General features: G+C 33.1%; 1 protein-coding gene across 1 annotated transcript; it reads left to right on the top strand.

Moving 5' to 3' along the window:
* Positions 1 to 4,901: 4,901 nt before the first annotated feature.
* Positions 4,902 to 22,420, top strand: LOC111061377 (vacuolar protein sorting-associated protein 13B; the record flags this gene model as incomplete). The annotated part of the gene is made up of 16 exons (XM_039444724.1): positions 4,902 to 5,144; positions 5,969 to 6,067; positions 7,538 to 7,715; positions 8,487 to 8,550; positions 9,136 to 9,338; positions 9,795 to 9,898; positions 10,858 to 11,113; positions 11,834 to 11,994; positions 12,697 to 12,843; positions 13,450 to 13,567; positions 13,936 to 14,044; positions 14,463 to 14,629; positions 16,476 to 16,621; positions 20,048 to 20,248; positions 20,840 to 20,996; positions 22,268 to 22,420. Coding segments are annotated over exons 2-16 (2,251 nt in total), but the record flags the coding sequence as incomplete, so codon positions are not given.
* Positions 22,421 to 22,652: the final 232 nt, after the last annotated feature.

Genomic DNA, 22,652 nt, shown 5'->3' with positions numbered 1-22,652 from the left:
TTCCTCCTCTTCTCACTCCAATCAACAATACTTTCGATTTCAATACCATTAGAAAGTTGCAACCGATTGAAAAAGTGACGATTAAAGTTTTACCATTTTTTCACAATTCCACTGTTAATCAAGAGTCTCTTAAACGAGGATCATACATCATAGAAACTCATGATTGGTTCTAAATTTTATCCTATAGGAGCTCAGTTACCTTAAATATTTATCTTCAACTACTGTTTTCCATCTTAGAACTACCGAGATCGTGAATATGAGGAGAATATCTTCAATCTCTTGATATTTTCAAGTGATTGAATCGTACCGTGCGTCCAAGTGAACTATGAATAAAAATGATAAAATCAACAGCATTTTTTGCGTTTCAAGTTTATCAACACGGTCAGAATTGATTAGCAGATTCAGCCACAAAGTTTCTTCTAAAAGGTCATGAAGATTATTTCAAAATCGATTTACGATTTTAGTTTTGCTCTTTATTGCTCTACTTATAATTTTGTATTATATCAAGCAAAGGAAATACATTTACGACAAAAATACACATACATAATAACAGGGGTAGGTAAATCTTTTTAAGAGTATCAATCAATTTCCTCCTTTAATATACAATGAAACTGGATGTTATTTTACTGAATGCTAAGAAGATTATAACTCTTATAAGTTTATAATGAGAGAAATCATTGAATTTTCAAATTACTCCCTCTTCCCCAATCTCCCACTAGACGGCTAGCCTAACAGCATTTAGTTCATATGCAAAATTAGAACTTTCCACTATGGGTACAGTCCATGAAAAAGGTTGACAACCATTGGCTATTCAATGAAAACAAAAAGCAACTGAAATAATATATTTTAAGGTTAACAATCTTTGGCTATTCAATGAAAAAAAGTAACTGAAACAATATTATTGTTAATGAGCAGTTTTGACATCATTTATTAAAATCATTTTAGAACAATAATAGAGAAATATAATGCTGCATTACACAGCACCTCAAGAACATGTCATGATTAAAATTATTCCATGCTCTTTCTCAATTTTTAAGTTCAAAATCGCAATATTATGGATTAAATTAGATTGATTTAAATTTTTTCATTATTGAATTGAAGTACATAATGTAATAAAGTTTGGATTATATTATATTTTTATAATGGACAACAGTTTATCTGGCTACTCATTCACTTATTGTTTTCTAGTTCTTGTTGATTAGAAATAAAATTAATCCTCTTTGTCACTGGAGACGCAGCATTCATGCGATCTGGAGAGTTGAGAGTAGCAAGTGATTAGAATAAGAAAATTGAATGTCTAGTCTATGTATTATTAGCAAAACAATGACATGCATGCATGCCTCAAGCCATAAATCCTGTCAGCAGTTGTTTTGTTGGGGGGAGAGAGTGGTGTGAAGACTGTGAACTGGTTTGTTGGAGAGGGAAGTGTAGGATGCCAATGACTCCCCACTACGTCCCCCTACAACAATACTAATCAAGCTCAGACAGAAATCGTCATTTGCGTATACAAGCGCTTTCTACTGGTATAAGTGATACTACACATTAGGCGAAACAATAGTCGGTAAGAATGTTCCCTCTGATCCTTCTCTGTGGTTGCTATCCTTGTCTATCGTTCAACAAAGCAGATGGCGCTATCTCTTTGGGTCGCATGAATTGGGAATATCTGGAACTCAAAATATCTTGCAACTAGCCGGAATTGGAAATATATGGAACTCCGAATATGTTGACAGGCGGAACTGCGAATATCGTGCAGGCCGGCGGAACTCAAAATAGGAGCTTCTCTTTGTCTCAGAAACAGAGTAACGGCCAGCAACAGTCACAGTTATAACATAGTTATTCAAAAGTATTCTTTGAGTATCTATAGTGAGGTCCACGTTATAATGGTAGTGTACGATTTGCAAATGTGAAAGAGTTAGGGGTTAGGTTTTATTTAGGTTATATTTAATAATGTTCTTTTAGGAAAGGTTAGGTTTTCGCTTAAAAATTGCAATATGCTAGGAGGGGCTAGGGTCCAGGTAGAGTTATGTTTTTTGATGTTTCAAAGGTAAAAGGATAGGTTAGGGGGTTAGGATTTTGCTCTGAACCACATGTTTGTGAACATGTTCATGGAATGAACCTTATTTTGTGAACATGTTCATGAAATGAACCAAATGTTTATGTTTTGTTCTAAGATGACGAACAAATCTAAAGTATTAAATGTGAATGGGTTAGAGGTTAGGTTTTATTCAGGTTATATTTAATAATGTGTTATTAGGATAGGTTAGGTTTTTGCTTTGAAATTGCAATATGCTAGAAGGGGCTGGGGTGCAGTTAGAGTCATGTTTTTTGATGTTTCAAATGTGAAAGGATAGGATAGGGGGTTAGGATTTTGCTCTGAAATCTAAATTATTAAATGTGAAGGGGTTAGGGGTTAGTGGTTAGGTTTTTTTGGATTACATTTGATAATGTTCCATAAGGTTAGGTTAGGTTTTTGCTTTAAAATTGCAATATGCTAGAAAGGGCTAGGGTCCAGGTAGAATTATGCTTTTTGATATATTTTCAAAAGTGGAAAGATAGGTTAGGATTTTGCTTTGAAATTGCAATATGCTGGAAGGGATTAGAGGTTTTTCAAATAGTTATGTTTATTAATGTTTTAAATGTAAAAGGGGAGGTTGAGGGTTCGGTTTTTGTTTTGAAATGACAATATGCTGACTTAGTTATAGTGTTTTTTAACATCAGTTAAATAACAACTGTTATATTTTATTAATTATATTTTTCAAAAGTACTCTTCCTTTTATTGAATAAAATAATAATATATCGATTATTATATTAAAGTAAATGATAAATCATCATTGGATAATAATATTTTCATCAAATAGAATGACGATTGGCTCCAGTTACAGTGCTCGGTAACCATCATCAAAAAGAACGTTACATTCAAAGAACTGACTGAATGAAACGGGAAAAACCCGTTGCTAACGCATGCGCGATACGGTGCTGTCTGATACAGAGAGTGGTTTGTCTCAAAATATCTTTTCCTCCACCTACTGTCTAAAGTACTTACTTTACTCCCTGAAACATAATACTAAAGTATCACTTTTTCGCTCTAGGTAGTAAAAAACAGAAAAACTCCCTAGGGAGTAAAAGTGACTCCATTTAAATAACATGGGAAGCATCTCTATTTAAAAAACTTACATGGTAATAGGTTAGAAGGTCTAAGCTCAGATGAGAAAGCGTAATAGAGGTGTCTGTCATTGAGTCAACTGAATTCAATACCACAACCAGAAATTGATCAACTCATGAAATATATGTTTGTATGATATTATATTCTTAATATTGGTAGACGATAAAATTTATACAATTTTTGAATATTTTATTCTATTCAAAATACCAGCCAACAAATATTTTGATCTGCATTCTGCAATTCAAATCTGAACCGCGTCAGCCATCTGAGTCAGCCATTTTTGGTAGCTCAGCTGATATGATGTTACAACTTTGGCCGATAGATAGCGCAATCAGCAGTGCCTATCAGACGACCGGTTTTTAGGTTTTAGTTTTTAGGTTATGTTGTTAGGAAACATTGTCACCAATACGTAAGTTATTAGAATGATTTAATTTGCAGTTTCTATAAAAAATGTAGATGGAGGAAAAATATTGTGTACATCACGAGCGAAAAATACTTTTTCTCCCTCAGGAAAATTGTTGCCCTCGGCTTCGCCTCGGGCTTCAAACTTTTTCCCTCAGGGAGAAAAAGTCGTACTTTTCACTCTAGATATACAAATAACTATTTCAATTGTCAGCTGGTGGAATTGGAAATATATCGAACTCACAATATCGATTGTTATTAGCGAGACTGGGTAGATATGGGATGAAACAAATTTATCGCAAAACAAATGAAGGGTTCTATAGTTAACCTAAAATAAATTCATCAACACATCAACAGTCATCAGTCTTGTTTGAAACAGATAACAGAGTTTTGAAAACTTTCATAATATGTACATGACTATCATTTTATAAACCAATAGACCTATAATTTTAATATATAATGAGCTATGAATTACCCTAAGTGGGTAACTATAGTGAGGTCCACGTTATAATGGCAGTGGAAAAGGATAGGAGAACAGTATTGCTGATTCTCTGCCTTGACAGATTATATTTCTACATTGTTAAATAACAATCTGGTAGCGTTGCAGAGCTAGAAAAGTATAGCACTATCTGCCTCGTCGAATGACAGACAAGGATAGCAAGTCCAATGTTGATCAAATACTGACATTATAACGTGGACCGCACTATAGTCCATATCATTCCAGAAAATAAGTCAGACTTGAACCATTGCTCAATCACAAACACATTACCAGTACTCCCACTTTGGCACCGATATTTTGGGTTCCAGATATTTCCAATTCCGCCATCTGACAAACAAATAATTTGAGTTCCAGATACTCCCAATTCCGCCTAGCAACATATTTCGAGTTCCAGACATTTCCAATTCCGCTGTCTGACAAATATTTGGAGTTCCACCCAGCAACAGTTTTCAAGCATAGGACATTCAACATTGATATTTCGAGTTCCAGATAAAATATGATTAACTATTTTCAACAATAATGAACAGTTAAATTCATCAGATATACAAGTATCAGCTGTTTGGGTGGCAAGGCTGAGATCTGGCAACCTTTTCTCCTATCTTCCTACACTGTCATTATAACGTGGACCTCACTATAGATGTTGGCTTCTATAGATGTTATCAGTGGCAAAATGGAGAGACTTGGCAACGTTTTTCTTCTATAACTTTCTTCACTGCCATTATAACGTAGACCCCACTTTATCTTCTCCGTGGCACACTGTCAAGTATCGACTAACTTAGTCGAAGGTCGAACTAAACTTGACTCTCGAGTTGAAAATGAGAATTGATAAGGTTGTGTTGTAGGTTGATGGTTCTTTGTTGTGATGTAATTTGTCAACGTCAAAATGGGTTTGTCTCGAATTTTTATCGTATATGGTTATAATACTTCTTTATTTTTCGCTTAGTATAATATTTTCCAATCTCAAAAGATTTTTTAAAATTAAAAACCTATTGATTATGCATTTATAAAAATCAGCTCAATAAACAATAACTTCAGAGGTTAGGAGATCTAACCTCCAAATCGGTTAATTTCTTTGATACGGTAAGTAGAGAATAATATTTTAATCCTAAAATTAATAATATTCGTGGATTGTTGGTCTAGTTTTTATCTTATTTCTCTCTATGTTTTTAGCCATCACTAGAATTATTTGTCTTGAACACAATTTCATTTGGTGATAATGATGCCATTAGACCATTATCAGAACTCAACTTTCAGTACATGCAAAGCATTTATATAATAATTTCGTAATAAAGTATTAACTTAAGGTTATTGCATAAATGCTAGAAAGTAATACTTCCAACTTACCATAGGAACTTACTAATCAAACGTTATTACGCTTTTTTATGCTAGCCTAATACCTTCTAAATGAGCTTTGCAGCTTTCAAAAATTATTTTATAGAGAAAGCTTCTCCTAAGCTTAATTTGTAATTTTGTAAAACAAAAATTATTATTATTTGTACCCTAGGCTACTCTTATTAGCACTTATATTATGCTAATTTATTAGTGTATTATATTAATTTGTCGTTAAGGGTTGACCTGTATAAACCTATGAGTTATAATATTACTACATTCAAAACATTCATTGGCTGGGATGAGCAATTTTTTAGTTACCAATTCAAAATTTATGAACGATGAAACTGTTTCTATAAGACCTATAGGCCTACCTATCTTTTATTTTTGTAAATAAATTATTGATCTAGGCTAAATAAAATCTTATTTTTGGAAAACACACTGCAACTAAATTTTTTGACTCGGTTTCATTACTAAGCTTTATAAATTAACTAAACTTTGATCTTTCAGAAGCTTTAGTGTATTTTCCCAATTAAATGAGAATGGTTATAGATTAGGTTATTATACTTTTGCAGTTTTCCTGAGCAATGTATCGGATAGAATCAATCGTTACGTCTATCATCTTGAGCTATGTGGATAGGTACATCAAAAATTTTCGTCGACAAGATGCCCAGGTACGTATGTCAACTCTTTTATCTGCAAGTTGCTCAGATTCAATTTCATCAAAGTTACAATATTTATAGATATCAAATAGCGTATATTTATGTTGAGGAATTTCGCTGTATGGTGTAAACTAGTAGCTCTGTGAACAGTAGACCTCGCGCTCAGTAAGTTACATTGACCTGTTCTTATGTTTAATCAAAAATCAATATATAATTATCAATTTAAAATGTCTAGAAAAAATCCTAAATAAACATAGAGCTTCTGTCCTATCGTACCGTGACGTTTCGTCCCTGAATGTGAGTGTTAGTGCTGTTATCAGGTCTGGCTGCAACTGTCTCCTACAACGTTGATGGAAATATACATTTTCAAGATGTTTGATGTTTTTGAACGGGTAGTATTATAGTCCACTAGGCAGTGATTTATGATGAATAATTCTATAGTGTGATTTTTACTCTAATATTGGCGTATGAAGGAGGCTCCTTTTTCCTTCTATATTATCCTTGTAATGCAAAATATCCATAAACCTTGTATATACGTCGACGCAAAATTTAAAAAGGAACATACCTGTCAAATTTCATGAAAATCTATTACCGCGTTTCGCCGTGAATGTGCAACATATAAACATTTAAACATTAAGAGAAATGCCAAACCGTCGACTTGAATCTTAGACCTCACTTCGTTCGGTCAATAATTGTTAACATCTACATAGATATAAGTATGTTTTTAGACCAATATTATCAACAAACTATGTTGGTTCTACATTCTCGTCAGTCTTGGAATTTGTGACTGCAGAGATTGTTTACAGTTAAAACAGTTTATTGTTTGAATTATCTTTATCCTTGTTATGGTTGATAATATAATTTAATTGCATGGTGAGGAGATGTTGTGGTATTTCTTCATAATAAAGATAATAAGACGCTAATATCAAATAATACCAGGTTTTATGGCAACAGCTGCCACATTCTGGGGATGGTGGAGGATTTGGCAGGCATTGTTAAGAAGCCTGCCTCTTTAAAGTGAAGTGCTTTTGAACAAATGAAGTGGTATTGGCAAAATCGGTTATATGATAGATAATCCTGTTGAATACTACCATAGTCTGTTTAACGAAAGAAGAGCAACAATAAAATGTTTTTTTGCTTGAGTGCTATATAAATGATAAATTATATCCGCTGTTAATTGCTGGATCGCTAAATAATAGTTAACAATTCTGTAATTCACTCTGAATCTCCAAGTTATTGTGTTTCTTCAGTTCAGTCAAAGATGTGAGTCGGCTACTGTTGAACAAACTGTCTTGCCTTTTCAATATTTACTTTTACACGCATTACATCTTCTCACGGCTCATAGAATCGAATATAGTCAATTCCGATACCGATTAAGATTATTATTTTCTATAATCTGATTTAAATTATTATATTCCGTTTTTTAAATATTTTCTGCTCACATTAAGGTTAGTTTTTGTTACAAATTTGTAATGCTTCCAGGTTTCACTGTGGCAAGGCGATGGCGTATTTCACAACTTGGACTTGGATTTGGAAGTGCTGGAGCAGGAACTCAATCTGCCATTCAGCTTCGTTTCCGGACATATCAATGAACTACTCATCCATGTACCTTGGACAAGAATCGCATCGGAGCCTGTGCAGATAACAATTAACACAATAGGTGGGCAGTTTTTTATCGTTGCTTCAAAAAAAAAAAAAACTCAACAGCTCCAACACAAATCGTCATTATCAAATTTCATTGAAAGAAGTTGAGCTTAATAAGAGGTTGGATGTGTTAATATTTCAGAATAATTCAAAATAATTATTATTTTAAATGATAATTTAAAATGATTCAGATATATTTCACAATAATCCTGATAATATTTCAGAATTATTATTCTGAAATAATTTATGTATGCATCAAATCTCAATTATTAAGATATTCTTGATAAATAGGCTTCTCCGCCTAAGCAAATCACAATTAATTATGCGTTCATTGGTGTAAATAATTATTACATTCGACTAAAGTTTATCTCAAGGTAATTCATTTCTTGCCATAGTGTCTTTCATAATTATGAGTTCTATTGCTAGTACATTAGTTTGATTTTTGTCAAAATAAACTGTAAACCTGTAACTGTAAACATTATAACTTGGTTCAGTTTTCAGCTCTGCACTTGGAATGAGAGTCAAATGAGATCCAATTTCAAGCAAAATAATCATTTTTTACCTTTTCAGTTTTGGAACTGATCATCAATATTGCTACTATTCCATTTAAAAAATTGAACAATGAACATCTTTACCATAGTTACATTGTGAAATATCACTTGTTTGATATCACAAATTGAGCCGAATATTTGTTGTCTTCAAGCAGCTATCGGTTTTCTTCTTTGTCTTTGAGGAAATTTTATTATTTCATTGATCTCAGTTTTCTCTGTTATGTTTTAATTTGCAGAATGTGTAATGAAATTGTGCCCCCCTGGAGGTCGCCCACCTCCTCCTCCAGAACGACTTAGAAGGTAACAATTCATTCATTATTCATTCGTTTCATCAATCAATATTATTTTACTGTCCCGAAAAAATAATATAATGTTGCAATATATTGTATAATTATTATCATTTCTAAAAATAGACAAACTCTCCAGACATGCAAGTAAAATACTACACATACAAGTCAGAAGTTCAGTATAGTAGTGAAATAATGTCCCACATTAAGCTACTATGATAATGTACTTTTTTCCAATCTCTATAATACTTTTTTAGGTATTTGTTTCAATTCGGTAAATGTTAATAAATGATGGAATTCGAATGTTAAGCTTCTCAGAGTTTTATGCTCTTATCAGATCTGTTTGTATTATCACATCAATTATTCCCTCACTGATCTTCAGCATTCAAATTATATTATTCAAATTTGATTGGAATATTCCAGTTTTTCATGCTCTGTTGTCAAAAAACAAAAGAATTTACAATTTCTCAATTTATGGCCGCATTTTGAACGATCCTTGTACAAAAATGAACTATTAGTTTCATTTGAATCGATTTTTATTAGTTTTATAGTACTTTATTCACTTAGTTGTTTTATTGATATATGCATTTTGTTGCAGGCAACAGTCACAACCGCCTGACGAGCAAACGCCTCAATCGCAAAGCTATAGGTCAAGTCTTGTTAACAAATTGATATGCAATCTGTCAATCACTTGTAACAATTTTATTCTTAAATATGTTGAAGAGGACATTGTACTCTCAATGAACATCAAGAATTTGAGTCTCAGTTCTGTTAATGAGAAGTGGGAACCAGAAATAACAGGTTTGTGATACATAAAGAAATTGTTAATGTTCTGTAACTCAATCATTATTTATAATTTCCCATTTGTCTTGAAGGTTTACATACTCCGAAAGTGAGTTTGGGAATTGATTGCTGATAGATGTTTTTAACAATTCCAATTATTATAATAGTTCTTATATACATTTGATTCAGTAAACGGTTTTGTATACTGTTAGTAATTTCATTTTTCTTAACTTGAAACTTACGATACTATCTTATAATTGTTTTCTGGCTGAATTTATAGAGGGCGATGAAGTGAGTTCAAATCATTTTTCAGCGCAATATTTATCAGCTTATGACTTTGGATGGACAAAGCTCTCAACTATTATGCCTAATTCAAATAGTAAATTAGTATTATCGCAATAATTATTTTAAGTCACTGTATTAATCACATAGGTATGTAATCTCAAAAATACAGTATTTCATGTTTATTTCTAGAACTGAGTGTGACATCTCTGATCTTGAGGAAGCTTATCTCTTTGTCCGATGTTACCATTTGTCTTGACAAACGAAATGCTTCTGGAAGAATAGAATCATACATGGTGAGCAAACATATTCAATAATGAAAATATTATATTCTACTTACTATCTCAATTATTCAATAGGTTTTATCCGCAATATTGATATGTTTCATTCAAATGAGACAATATAGATAAAGCTTTATGAAGGTTAGGCAAAGGGAAATCAGTGAAAGGGATAAGTTAGATTAAATGAAACTGATGAGGTGCGTTTTCATTAAAAATTTCATGATGAGCCCAGATGAATAACTATTTTGAAAAAGATTAAACGAACAAGATCAACTTGTGGATTTATCCAGCTTTAGTGAAATGAAAAACCAATTTCATAGTAACGTGATTTTGGTAGACTTTTGGGCTATAGCACGAAAGAACTATAAAGAGCTTGGAGAAAAGGCATTGAGATTAATCCTTCCCTTTGCAACGACTTACCGTTGTGAAGAAGAATTTTCATCAATGTGTTTTATGAAAAACAAGTTTAGAAATCGACTTGACATGCAGTCAGATTTTAGAGTAGATGAAAATATTTTCTAGCTGTGCATTTAAGAAGTAGTGGGGGTCCGCATAAATATAATAAATGGATGAGGGGGTCCTTGGGAAAATTTTGTTGGGAACCCCTGGCCTATAGTATCTTCTATTATGTCTTATTCATTCAATGTCTCAATTGAATTACACATGATGAAATGTGAAAATTTCCTTCAATTGTAATTTATGTATACTGTACAATATATCAATTCTACCGCTAAAATTTACGAAAATTACCATATTTATTAGTGCTTAGTACCATATTCATTAGCACTCATTATTACCATATTCATTAACAATTTCAGTGCTCATTAGTGATCCAATTCCAATTAATTTATTCAATACAATAAATTCTCTGACAAACGATGGGGCTAGAAATATTGCATTGGTTGAATAATTAGTTATTGAAAATTTTTTGTTAGTTTATTCCTTCCACTAATTGTCCAACTAATAATTTTCAGGAACCACTCTTATATCGTTGCTTCTTGACAATCCGACTGAGCAGACTGTATGCTTCGCCGACTGCAAGCAAAGCCATGTCAACTCGGATGGACGTCTTCTGTGAGAAAATGGCGTTCACTCTCAGTGAATCTCAGGTCCCAATGCTCATGAGAATGTTTGCTCTCGCTTTGGCTTTGCATAGGAAGCAGTTGACTCCACAAATGTCTCAGACTAATTTGGCTGACAATAATTCAGAAACTAGCGCGGAAGAGCATGGTCAGTATAAACTTTATTTGAAATATTCTGAAAACAAAATAATATTTTATTCGATAGAATAGTATATCCTATACTATATAAGATATTCTATTCGAAAAAAAATCAAAGTCAAACTCCTTCCAGCTTCTTTAATTTTCTTTGCTAGTTTGGTTGTGAAAATTTACAAAAAAAGTTCTAGAAAAGACTTTTGCTAGTTACATAAGTATGTTCACAAGATACCGAAAAGTGTCAATTTACAAAGAAGTTTAACTAAATTCCTGCAGACAATTACTATTTAAACTATGATTGTAATTCCTGGGAAAACATGATAATTTTCAGCGGGAACCTTCAAAATACTCATTTATTCAATGCAGCAATTCCTTGTTGAATCTTTCTTCTAAACTCAAATATCGTCATTGATCGTGTGACCGTTTTTATTTTCATGATATCCCCACAAAAAGAATCCACAAGTTGATAGATTTGGTGAATTTGAGGGACAAGGAATGTCATCCATTAATCTTCAGGAATTTCATGTTTCTATTAAATAGCTAGTATTGATGCTTCTACCATTGAAACTTTTATGTTTCATTCTTTTTATTTTCATTTGAAAGAGTGATATCTCGAAATTTCACCATAAATTACCGAAACTTGAATAACAGTCCAATTGCTCGGAGTCCAGTACCTCATTTTGTTTTCCTTCCATTTTGAAATTGTAAAATTTCAAAATGTTCTTTTTTTCAGGTGCTGATAATAATGGTTGTGATGATTCTTGGAGTACTTGGGTTTGGAGCTTTGTGCCGTCCATCTTGCCGCTTTCCGATGATGAGAACCTCGATGAAAAGAATCAGAGCCACACCTTCCACTTTGGATTCTATATCGACAATTTCACTTTAGCGCTGAAGGTTGGTATTCAATCATCTTTTCACCCGTATTAACGCTCTCATCATTATTTCAGCCTGACTATATTAAGCGTTTTTAAAAGCGTTTTCAGATGGCGGTTTTTGAGTCGTCAGGGCAGAAAGCTCTGCAATTGGCTGATTGGGTTGGCACCGAAAAAACGCTTAATGTGGTCTGGCCCTTAAACTTCAATACTCATTAAATTTAGTTTTCATGACGAGCTGCTTGATATTAGTTTACAATGGAATGTTTATATGTAAAATTGCAAACAAACTTTGGCAGTAATGTCGTGAATAAGAACATTTTCCGTGAAACTTTTTTCAGCTCTAAATTTTCTGTTATAACTTGATCATTCTTTTAATCAGATCATCCTGTTCAGCAATGTAGTGAAGTTCTGGAACAAAGTGACTGAAGAAGTATTGCAATAAATTTACTGTAATTGAATAAATAAATATCACTAGATTAATGTCTTGGGGGTTGGCTTAAATTCCTCTTTCAAAACAATTACACTGATTACACTGAAACGATGTTTCATACATATAACTCATATTCTATGTTACATATGCTTCCTCTTTCTTATATATTTTTTCCAATTACAATTGCTCGCTACAGAATTTTCCAATCTTAGGTACTACCTCTCACATTTCTTGAAAATTACTCACAAATGCTGTCTTTAATATTAAGATAAATTACATTTTTGTTTTCAGTTTTGTAATGTTTCAATTGACGTGCGTGGCTGCTTGATGGAGTTGGATTCGCTCGATAGTGATTGGACGAACGTGCAGGCTGGTGTCAGCCAGATTACCATTGAACCCTGTGGAGATTGCTGCTGTGGCACAGCCGAACAAAATCAGGTAGCCCATCTATTCTAAATGTATATTTCCCGACTGAAAATTGCACTGAAATTGAGAGAGTGAAAAAATAACCTACTTTTTGGAAACGATTCATAATATGAACATTTGTTGAAGGTGCAGTTTTGGGATATGCATGTTGTTCAATTCTCAATCACTCATATGATTCTAGAATCATTAAATGTATAAATAGTAAAAAATCAGCCTTCTTTGACCGAAGTACAAACTCAAATTTTATCAATTTTTAATTCATTTTTATGTATATCAAAATGAATTGAATGGATTTCTCCCTTTTTATTTTTAGCGTTTTCTCTTCACAAGATACAATCTTTTTTTGATCACAGAAATATTTGTAAGGATTTGCCTACATTCTGGAATGACTCAGATTTATTCAAATTCAAATGTATTCCCACTAAGCGCTTCTAATAAACTGTTTCGTAGATTCAATATGGTTCATCGTATTCGTAGGTCCATCGTTTAGCTCATACCTGTATCTTTGCGTAAATGCATTCTGCTGCCCTTTATGGGAAAAAGTACATTGTTCAGTTTGAAAAACTCTCATTTAAAATATACATTTTATCTCAATTCAATTTATTATATTTTTATAAGGTACCTTACTTGACGGCTGGAAGTCATCAAGATTCTTTTCTGTCTGGCTCATTATTTGGAAGTACTGGAACCAAAGTTACTGAACGGTCTTGGGATTATCATCTGGCCACTGTGACAGGTATGCATGAAATTCAGGCATGCTTTGACCGGTATTTGTTGTTTCTAAAATCTCCTGAGAGTAATTAACTCATCAAGTAAGTGTTTAAGATTAATATTATTATTTAACCTTTTGGAAAAAATCGTTTAGATTACAAGATACCCTAATATTTTAAGTCGAAGAATGGAAATTCTTTGATAATTTTGATACACGGTTGTATTTTTTCGTTATGAGTGATTGTTATTCTTCGTAGACTCAAATAACCGTTACATCTTTCAAAATATCCCACCAAGAGTCTGAAACTAATTGATAAAATAAATGTAACCTTATTTGAATGTTTGTCTGATATGGTGTTTCAAATAGTTAATTTCTGGTATTGATTTTTTCAGAAACAACATTGCTGGAGAAAACACCCGCATTAGCTATGGACTACTTGTTCTCAATCGAAAAACAACCGTACTTAGAGGAAGATGATGAAGACTATGAAGAAAGGAACAAGTTAGATTCATTTTCTTTGTTAAATCCAGATTACTCTTCTCATTGTTAAAAATTATGATATTACAAATTGTGGCTCTGTAGTTAATCAAGTTCGTTCAATTTCTAGCTCCCATATAAGCAATAATAATTCACATATTACCGGGTTTAGGTTTCTTCAATAATAATTCCAAGTATGTTCATCAAAAATATGTATACTCATTTTAAGTGTGCATGATGTGCACTGATTGCACTCATGTACTATAAATATCACTTTTGTTAATTGGTTTACTTTTGTGAATAATCCACTATTCAAAATTATTTTTGCATACTATAATTCAATTTTACAGCTCTAATATACATATCTTGTTGCAGATGACTGCAAATTTAAACATTCATTGTTATTAATGATTTTTCTCCTAATACAGTTTTATTTTTTCAGAAATCCTTTGGAGCGAGTTCTTTTGCGATATGTAGCAGATCATATTACCGTTAGAGTTTGCTCTGGAGTTATTCATAGAACGCAAATGATCATGAAAGCAGCATCTACTTACGATTATTCACCGTATAGCACTCATTATACATCACATACTACTGTCAATGTAAATGGTGAGCACAATCATTACATTTCTTTCCAAGTATTCATTTCCTTCTCAGAAGAAACTCTTCTCACATCAGTAAATTCATTAATTTATTATTAGTTCACATTGAATAAATCATAAACTATATGCACATTATTTGATTCTTATCATTAGATGAGCAAAAGTTCTGTGTTAAAAGTTTATTTCATTCAGCCCATCGCAGTCATCACTTTATGATGTGACTCATGATTGATAATAGTGGAGCTAGTCAAGTGTGCATTTAACATATAGAGTGAGTCATATGTATGGGAACCCTTCAATAAGTTGGAGACTATTGTTGATATAAGACTGTAACTTTCAGGATACGCTATTGGCCAAATACTCTACCTTTTGGCGTACAACTGAATTTCAACCCCTCATAAGTGGGTGACTTAGGGGTTGTAACTCGAATATTTTTAATGTAAACACCTATTGTATGGTACATCTTTTTTATTATTTTTTTATTGAATATAACTGTTACTAGTACTAGGACTAACGATAAGTTTTTTCTATCCTAAATTAATAAATCAAGTTATTTCACAAGAAGAATCTTGTAATAGATTCTCCTTGTTTTAAATTAGTTCATTCATGATCACTGCACAAAATTGATATAGGTATTCATTTTTTTCCACTTTCACTAAGCACTCCTGGAGGTTTACACCAGATCTGTTGGCTTCTTCCTTTCAATCTCCTCGTCAATATTGAGTTGTCAAAAGCTGGATTGCCTCAACATTTTGGTGGTAATGTAGAGCCTCTTCATAGGTCCTTGCTGTTTTTACAATCATCTCCTTGACTGTCTCCACCTGAAGATCTCTATGAAGGTCGGCGTTCCTGATGAAGTATGGAGCATTGACAGCATTTCGCAGAAACTTGTTTTGGAATCGTTGGATGATACCAATATTGCTCTCTGCTGTACAGCCCCACAGTTGCGCACCATACAACCAGATAGGCCTTAGTATTTGATTGTAGAGTAGAATTCTATTGTAGGTTGATAAGCTTGAATTGCTTCCTATCAGCCAATACATCCTACTACTTGTAGTTGAGCTCATCCCTCTTTTTCTTGACATGGCTTTTCTACCGAAGTTTGGCATCCAGCGTAATGCTTGGTTTGCATATGGTATCACGTGATTGTTGATACTTGTAGTACATCATTCTAAAGGCCTTTTTAAAACAAGAAAGATGCTATCAATAAAAATGTTCTATGATACGTGTATCCAAAATTGGATAGCGGCTGATTGAAGTTTTAGTTTTTAAAGAAATAATTGATAAAGTTCAATCAGTCGCCATTTTGGATAAAAGTATCATAGAGCATTTTTATTTGATGTAATTTTTCTTGTTTTGAAAAGGCCTTAAAATAAATGATGTAGCCTACCACATAATAGGTGTTTACATTTAAAATATTCGGGTATTCACCTCCTTATGAGGGGTTGAAATTCAGTTGTATGTCAAAAGGTAGAGTATTTGACCAATAACTTATCCTGAAAGTTACAGGATTATATCCTCAATAGTCACCAACTTATTGAAGGGTTCCCATACATATGACTCACTCTGTATATGAATAAAATGCAGATATAGGTATATAAAATGGATAAATTTGCATAAAATGCATTATAAAAAATAAATATGCATATAATACATTTTTCCTAGGGAGATTCAAGTTGATAAACAATGAGCTTTATATAAAGCTTGCTTCTCATTATTATTTGGCAAAATAATTTGTTATAGATTAATAAGACTTAATGTATCGTTATTTACCAGATTGTTATAGTTGTGGCTTGAATAAGATTATTGAATGAGAAGGTTCATCTCTTCAATTATAATTTTTCCTTCTGCAGAAAACTCATCAGAAGCAGAGCCACCAAATTTGGACGATGTTAAACTAGTTATACCTCAACACACGACAAGATTCACGCTGTTCCATCCAACTTTTGAAATTTATCCAGCCAATCATTCTCCCGTACAACCATCTGCTCTTGGTCGGGTACGCTGAAACTTTTTTATAAACATAAATTCTCAATTTAACAATACAATATAACTGAAACTACTCTATTTTCTTCCCTGAGCTACTTGATATTTCTCCGATCTAATTAATCTTCAAGTTCTGATAATTTCAATTGCAGGCTTTCATTATAAGCTGAAAAAATATTACAGCTTTTACAGCATAAAACTACATCTTCCTTCAAACTCATTCCATTTTTTTCAGTTGGCCTGTATGTCATTTTTCAATTCCAGTATTTAAATTATTCTGACAACTACTAACTGACAACTATTCATATTGTAATTTTCAATAAACTAGAGCGTATTATAATGGTAGGATACGAAAAACTCAAACATTATTGATTTGTGAATTTTTTCCTGCAAATATCACTGTAAGCAAAATACAATTGCATTTCTTAAATTAGGGCTTTATTCAGGTCTGAATGTTAGTCACTCTTAGTTGCTTGCTTGATACTATAATATTGAGTACTTTGGACTGTGGACAAAGGAGCGTTCATAAATACGACCAATATAACTCTTTTTTTAAAATTTTCTAATGTTAACTAGACGTGATTTACAATGATTACCAATATCATGTTTCACTTTTTGTGTAGTTGAGAAGTTGATATTGTGGTAATTATTCATATTGAATGAAAAAGACTAAGAAATTGTCAAAAAACCACTGATTTATTGATAATTAGAAAGACCGGTTTCGGTTATTACACCATTGTCAATCTCTGATAAACTAAAACTAAATACAAGAGCAGCAGAATTTATACTAGTAGGCGAGTACTGCTATTGGTCGAGGGCATGAACGCCTGCCATTGGCCTAGCTAGACAGTCTCCTCCCCCACAACGGTGTGACAAAATGGCGGCTTGAGCAACAGAATCGCCATGATAATAAAATTTACTTTTAGTACAAAATAAGAACCAAGAAAACAAGTGTGAAAGATAATAAAACAAATATGTAAATGGAAAACTATTGACTAATGTATGCTTACAATTTTATGATAAAACTAAATTCGTAGTGTTGTATTGGTTGAAATGAATCTGGTCATTTAAACTATACTGGGAATTTTCCTTAATTACTCTTGTTATTTCTAAAGCCTCTAGAATATTCAAAGATCTGCCTTTGTTATTAACATGCAGAAACTCAACATTCTCCTTAACTGTGAACTTGTGATTATTTGTTATCAAATGTTCTGCAAAGTTAGATTCCCCATTTTGTTTATTCCAATCTCTGATGTGTTCTTTAATTCTACTTTTGAAACTTCTACCAGTCTGACCCACATAACAAGCATTACAATCATCACATTTAAGTTTGTACACCCCGCTTTTATCCCAAATATCAATTTTGTCTTTACTCCAGCTAAATAGACTATTTAAAATCGGTTTGGTCTTGAAAGCAACATGAAATCCATTCCTCTTCAATTCCCTACCTATCTTATCAGATACAAGGCCTAAATATGGGATTGTTATCCAAGTCTTCTCCTCACAGTTTGAGCCTACAAAGCTAGAATTGATTGAAATTTGTCTATTAATTTTACTCAATAATCTGTCCACCATACTTTCTTCATACCCATTTGTGACAGCTATCTGTTTAATTTTAGTGATCTCAATATCAAAATCATGATGGCTCATAGGTATTGTTAGTGCTCTATAGACCATGCTATTGAAAGCAGCAAGTTTGTGAGAAATAGGATGACAAGAATGAAGAGGAATGATAACATCAGTATGGGTTGGTTTTCTGAAAATAGAAAACTTGTGAAAACCAGTGCTATGATCTATTCTTAAATCTAGAAAATTCAATACACAATCCTGTTCTACCTCTACAGTGAATTTTATACTCTGATGTAATCCATTCAGATAGGAAAGAAAATTGTCTAGTTGTCTGTTACTTCCTTTCCATAAGCAAATAATATCATCAACATATCGAAACCAGTAAACAATTTTATCTTTGAAATGACTATTTTCAATGATTCTACTTTCTAACTTATCCATAAATAATTCAGCTAGGAGTGGTGAGAGGGGTGACCCCATTGCCAACCCCTCTCTTTGTTCAAAAAATCTATTGTTAAATTTGAAATAATTATGCTGAGTGCATAACTTCATCAATCCTATCAGTTCTTCTCTGAGTGTATGATCATTTATAGAGGCTTTCATTATTTCCTCAGCTCTTTCAAGACTTTCTCCCACCGGAATGTTAGTTAGTATTTTGTTCTTTGAGGCTTCCCAATTGCTATCAATGCTGCATGCTAGTCGTTCAAGTTGTTGGTTATCCAAATAGCTATGACTACTGTATTTGTTACCTCGTCCTAGTAACTCTGTCTCTGAGGATGAAAATTGGACTTGTGAGAAATTAGCTACCCTATCAGCAAACTTGTTTTGATGTTGAATGATAGGCCTATTATTTAGTGTCGGATGTTGATATTTGAGAAGTTTCTGCAGTTTTTTTTTTTTGAGTGACTGTTTTCTCACTCAATCTCCTAAAAAGTTGTTTCCTACATTTGTTGTCTAGGAAATCCCACTCAGCCTTGTGTAGTTTGCTTGCCAGTTGTATGTGGAGGATATAAATGTAGAAAGATAAGCTATCCCTTATTTTATACCAGTGACTGATCTCCTTCTCAATCCAAAATTTCTGGGCGGTTTTTATGTTCTTCTGTGCAATAGTAGAAGTGTTGTTGGTTGCTATTGCCACATACTTTGGTATAACCTTCAGTTTCAAGCATTGTCTATTGAAGAAAATGTTTCTTTCTGCTACTCCATACTTGAGTTTCAATTTGAAACCGAGATTGTCATTCATTCATTTACTATTAATTCACAATACGTTATAGTATTCAAATAATAGAAAACCAGCCATTCTCATGGTTCATGAGGAATGTAGGAATGCCTACAAAAATAATTTTGATCAAACAGTTGAAAATACTTTCTTAGTGTAAGGCCGGTTGCAGACGAACCACTATCGCATGTGGGATGTGGGAACGACATACCACAGAACAATACGACTAACGCAGAGAGTCTTTCACACTACATTTGAGAAAACGCTCATTAGTGCGATTTTGGTATAGAAGCTAGGGGAAGCGTGGTGCTCAAACCAGTGGTACCACAATCGCAAGGAAAATAATCGCTAACACAGCGTGCAACGCCATGTGGAAGTGTCAGTGCCACTGCCATGCCTGCCAATGCATTCCATATGCGCTGCGTTTGTGGTACCAATGGAGGAAAATAGTAGCTCCCACATCCCTCCCACATGCGATAGTGGTTCGTCTACACTACAACCGGTCTAAAGATGATATCCATACTGATGATATCTATAGGTGGTAGTTATCCATACTGAATAAAGAGGCTAAATATTGTCCAACCTGTTGAAAATAGTTTTAACCAACTGGTACTGACTAAAATTCAAACCAAGTCTTCTTTGGCCTTGCAGAAGATATCGAGATCAAAAAGCCGTACCCATATATCTCCAGTTGGCCTGCCCACAGTGTGCTTAGTTATCAAGTGGGATTGCCTCGATGCCAAATTGACCAGACCTTTAACGCCTGATAAAGTGAAACTGCTATCAACATTCAAACCGACTGAATTAACAACTGAAATCCTAAATGATTCAGATACCAGATTTACATTCAAGGTAAGTTTTTATATCATTGATAGTTAAGCTTGATGAGTAATGAGTAACCAACCTAACCTAACCTGATCTATTATTTGGATTTTCGTTTAATGATAATTATTAATTCATTAGCATTTGAATAAATGCAATATCTCAGTAATTTCCATCTGTCTAACCTAACTGTTTGAATTCAGATCGTATGCCAATGTTATCCTTCTGTACCTGAACATTATTTTCAAAGTGTTCAGAACAGTAATTCGGAGCGTTTGTCATCTGTAACTATGAATTCGCGAGCCTTTAACTTTTAGAATCGAATGATAGGTGAGGATCTATATTGTACTTGTACAATTTATGATCTGAAATCATTTAAGCTGTATTTCCAGTTGGATTTGACCTTATTTCCATCTCCAATGAAGAAAGTTCAAACATAAACTCATCCAAATATCCTCATCAACGTCAAGAATATCATCAGCATCATACACAATATAACTCTTACCATACTATCAAATTCACTGGTGAGTTGATATATACTACTAGAATTAGTTACCATAAAATTCTATTCAACTATATCAGTGGTCTTATTCAAAATAATTTAATTGTCTTTGTTTTCAGGCTGTTGGGATCAGTAGCTATCTAAAAATTGATTTGCCTGAAACTGCAGCTGTGGTGAATGTTTTGGAGGTGAATAAGCTCTCAATCGATAGAGCAATACATAATTTGGCTTGCAGGACCAAATCTGATGTCTCCACCGAAAATCAAGTTCACATCGGTAATTATTATCTACATTATGACTATAGTGATTTTCACAATAAATGAATAAATTTTAATATTAAAATACTTTTTTCATGTATGAATCCGTTTCATTTTTAGGCTGTACTAATTTCATCTTTAAGGATTAAAACTTATTTTGCATGTATTATATTCCTTAGGAGTTCTAAGTTGATATAATATATTTGTTATTGTAATAATATGACTTATCTGTAAATTGACCTAGCCTAATGTACTTGATGTATTCTTTTGGCTGAAATAAATCATTGAATCATTCCGTTGTAATTGTACTGTACCATGACATTTATAAAAGATATTGTAATTTTTCATCAAAGTTCATTCTTATTCAACAACGTAAAAATGTAATTGTTTGCCTTTTTTGTATTTTGTTATCCACATTGAAACCTTAATCTATCTATAATAAGTAAATGTATATTACTCAATAAAGTTTCTATCGGTTAAAATTTATTGAATAATTGTTAATATATGTTGTGCTTTCGTATTTCATTGCAATATACAGGTATTTTTAATAATTCCATTTATTATTAATTGTATAATTTAGGGACGGGTTTCGAGCTTGGGATTTAGCTAAGTTCTAGACTTTAAACAGCTGGAGTCAGAAAATTGGCTCTCCGAAACCGGGCGTAGAAGCAGTACAATTAAATTAAATTTCGAAAAACTAAGAATTGAACACTAAATAAAATGGAAAGAAAATAGTGTGAAGCTATTTTGAATTATTTAGGAATGTTTCATTTCGTCAACGAAAAACATTTCCAATTATAGAAATGAGAAAATAAAGATTACCATAAAAACTGCGACTACGCCCCATTTCGGAAAGCAAATTTTCTGACTTCAGCTGTTTAAAGTCTAGAACTTATATAAATCCCGAGCCCGGAAACCGGCGCTTAGAGTTACAGATTTTATTGCTGATGGCATCTGATGAGCTATCGCTTGGATAAGTTGAGAATCATGAGCCAGCTACTCCCGTTGGAAGGGTGACCGCTTGAGCCAACTCCTTTTAATATGATTATTCTTGAGTTGTTAAATCGCTTCCCGGTGGTTCGGAACCCACCTAAAACTGTAGGTCCATTTATCTCTCATCATCGGCGTCATTACCCACACACAAGCCTAGAGCTCATGTAGGCATCATCCTCGGCAAAATATTTAGACAATGATTAAGAACTTATAGTTACAAATTCAATTTCTATCCGAATCATTCTTTAGTTTTCGTTCTTTGAGGTATTTAAATCCAACTGTTTTTTTCTTCCTTAGAAAATTTTCTGTTGACGTTCTCCAAACCGAAGCTACTACTGTCAATTGAAATTATCAACTCTTTGATAATGAGCAACAATAGATCACTCTATCAAGTGTCCTACAACTCGTTGTTCAACACTTCACTTGTACAAGATGCTGCCATCGTTTCAGGTAATTAATCATTTCTCAAAAAGGCTTTGGTTCAACTCACACTTACGCGACTCAAGTCGAGAAGAAACTGCGACTCTAGTCTCTTCTCGACAAAGCATATGTTTTCAAATGGTGACACTCAGACTAGTCGATTCTAGTCTCTGCGACCTCACGATTGTGACTGAGTCGAGCGTCGACTGGACATGTTGGTCGAGCCTTGACTTGAGTTGCATAGTACCGTGCATTTTTTATG

The sequence above is a fragment of the Nilaparvata lugens genome, unplaced genomic scaffold (assembly GCF_014356525.2).
Source record: "Nilaparvata lugens isolate BPH unplaced genomic scaffold, ASM1435652v1 scaffold5361, whole genome shotgun sequence".
Taxonomy (NCBI): Eukaryota; Metazoa; Arthropoda; class Insecta; order Hemiptera; family Delphacidae; genus Nilaparvata; species Nilaparvata lugens.
The sequence above is the reverse complement of the archived record's forward strand: the minus strand, read 5'-3'. Positions and strand labels throughout refer to the sequence as shown.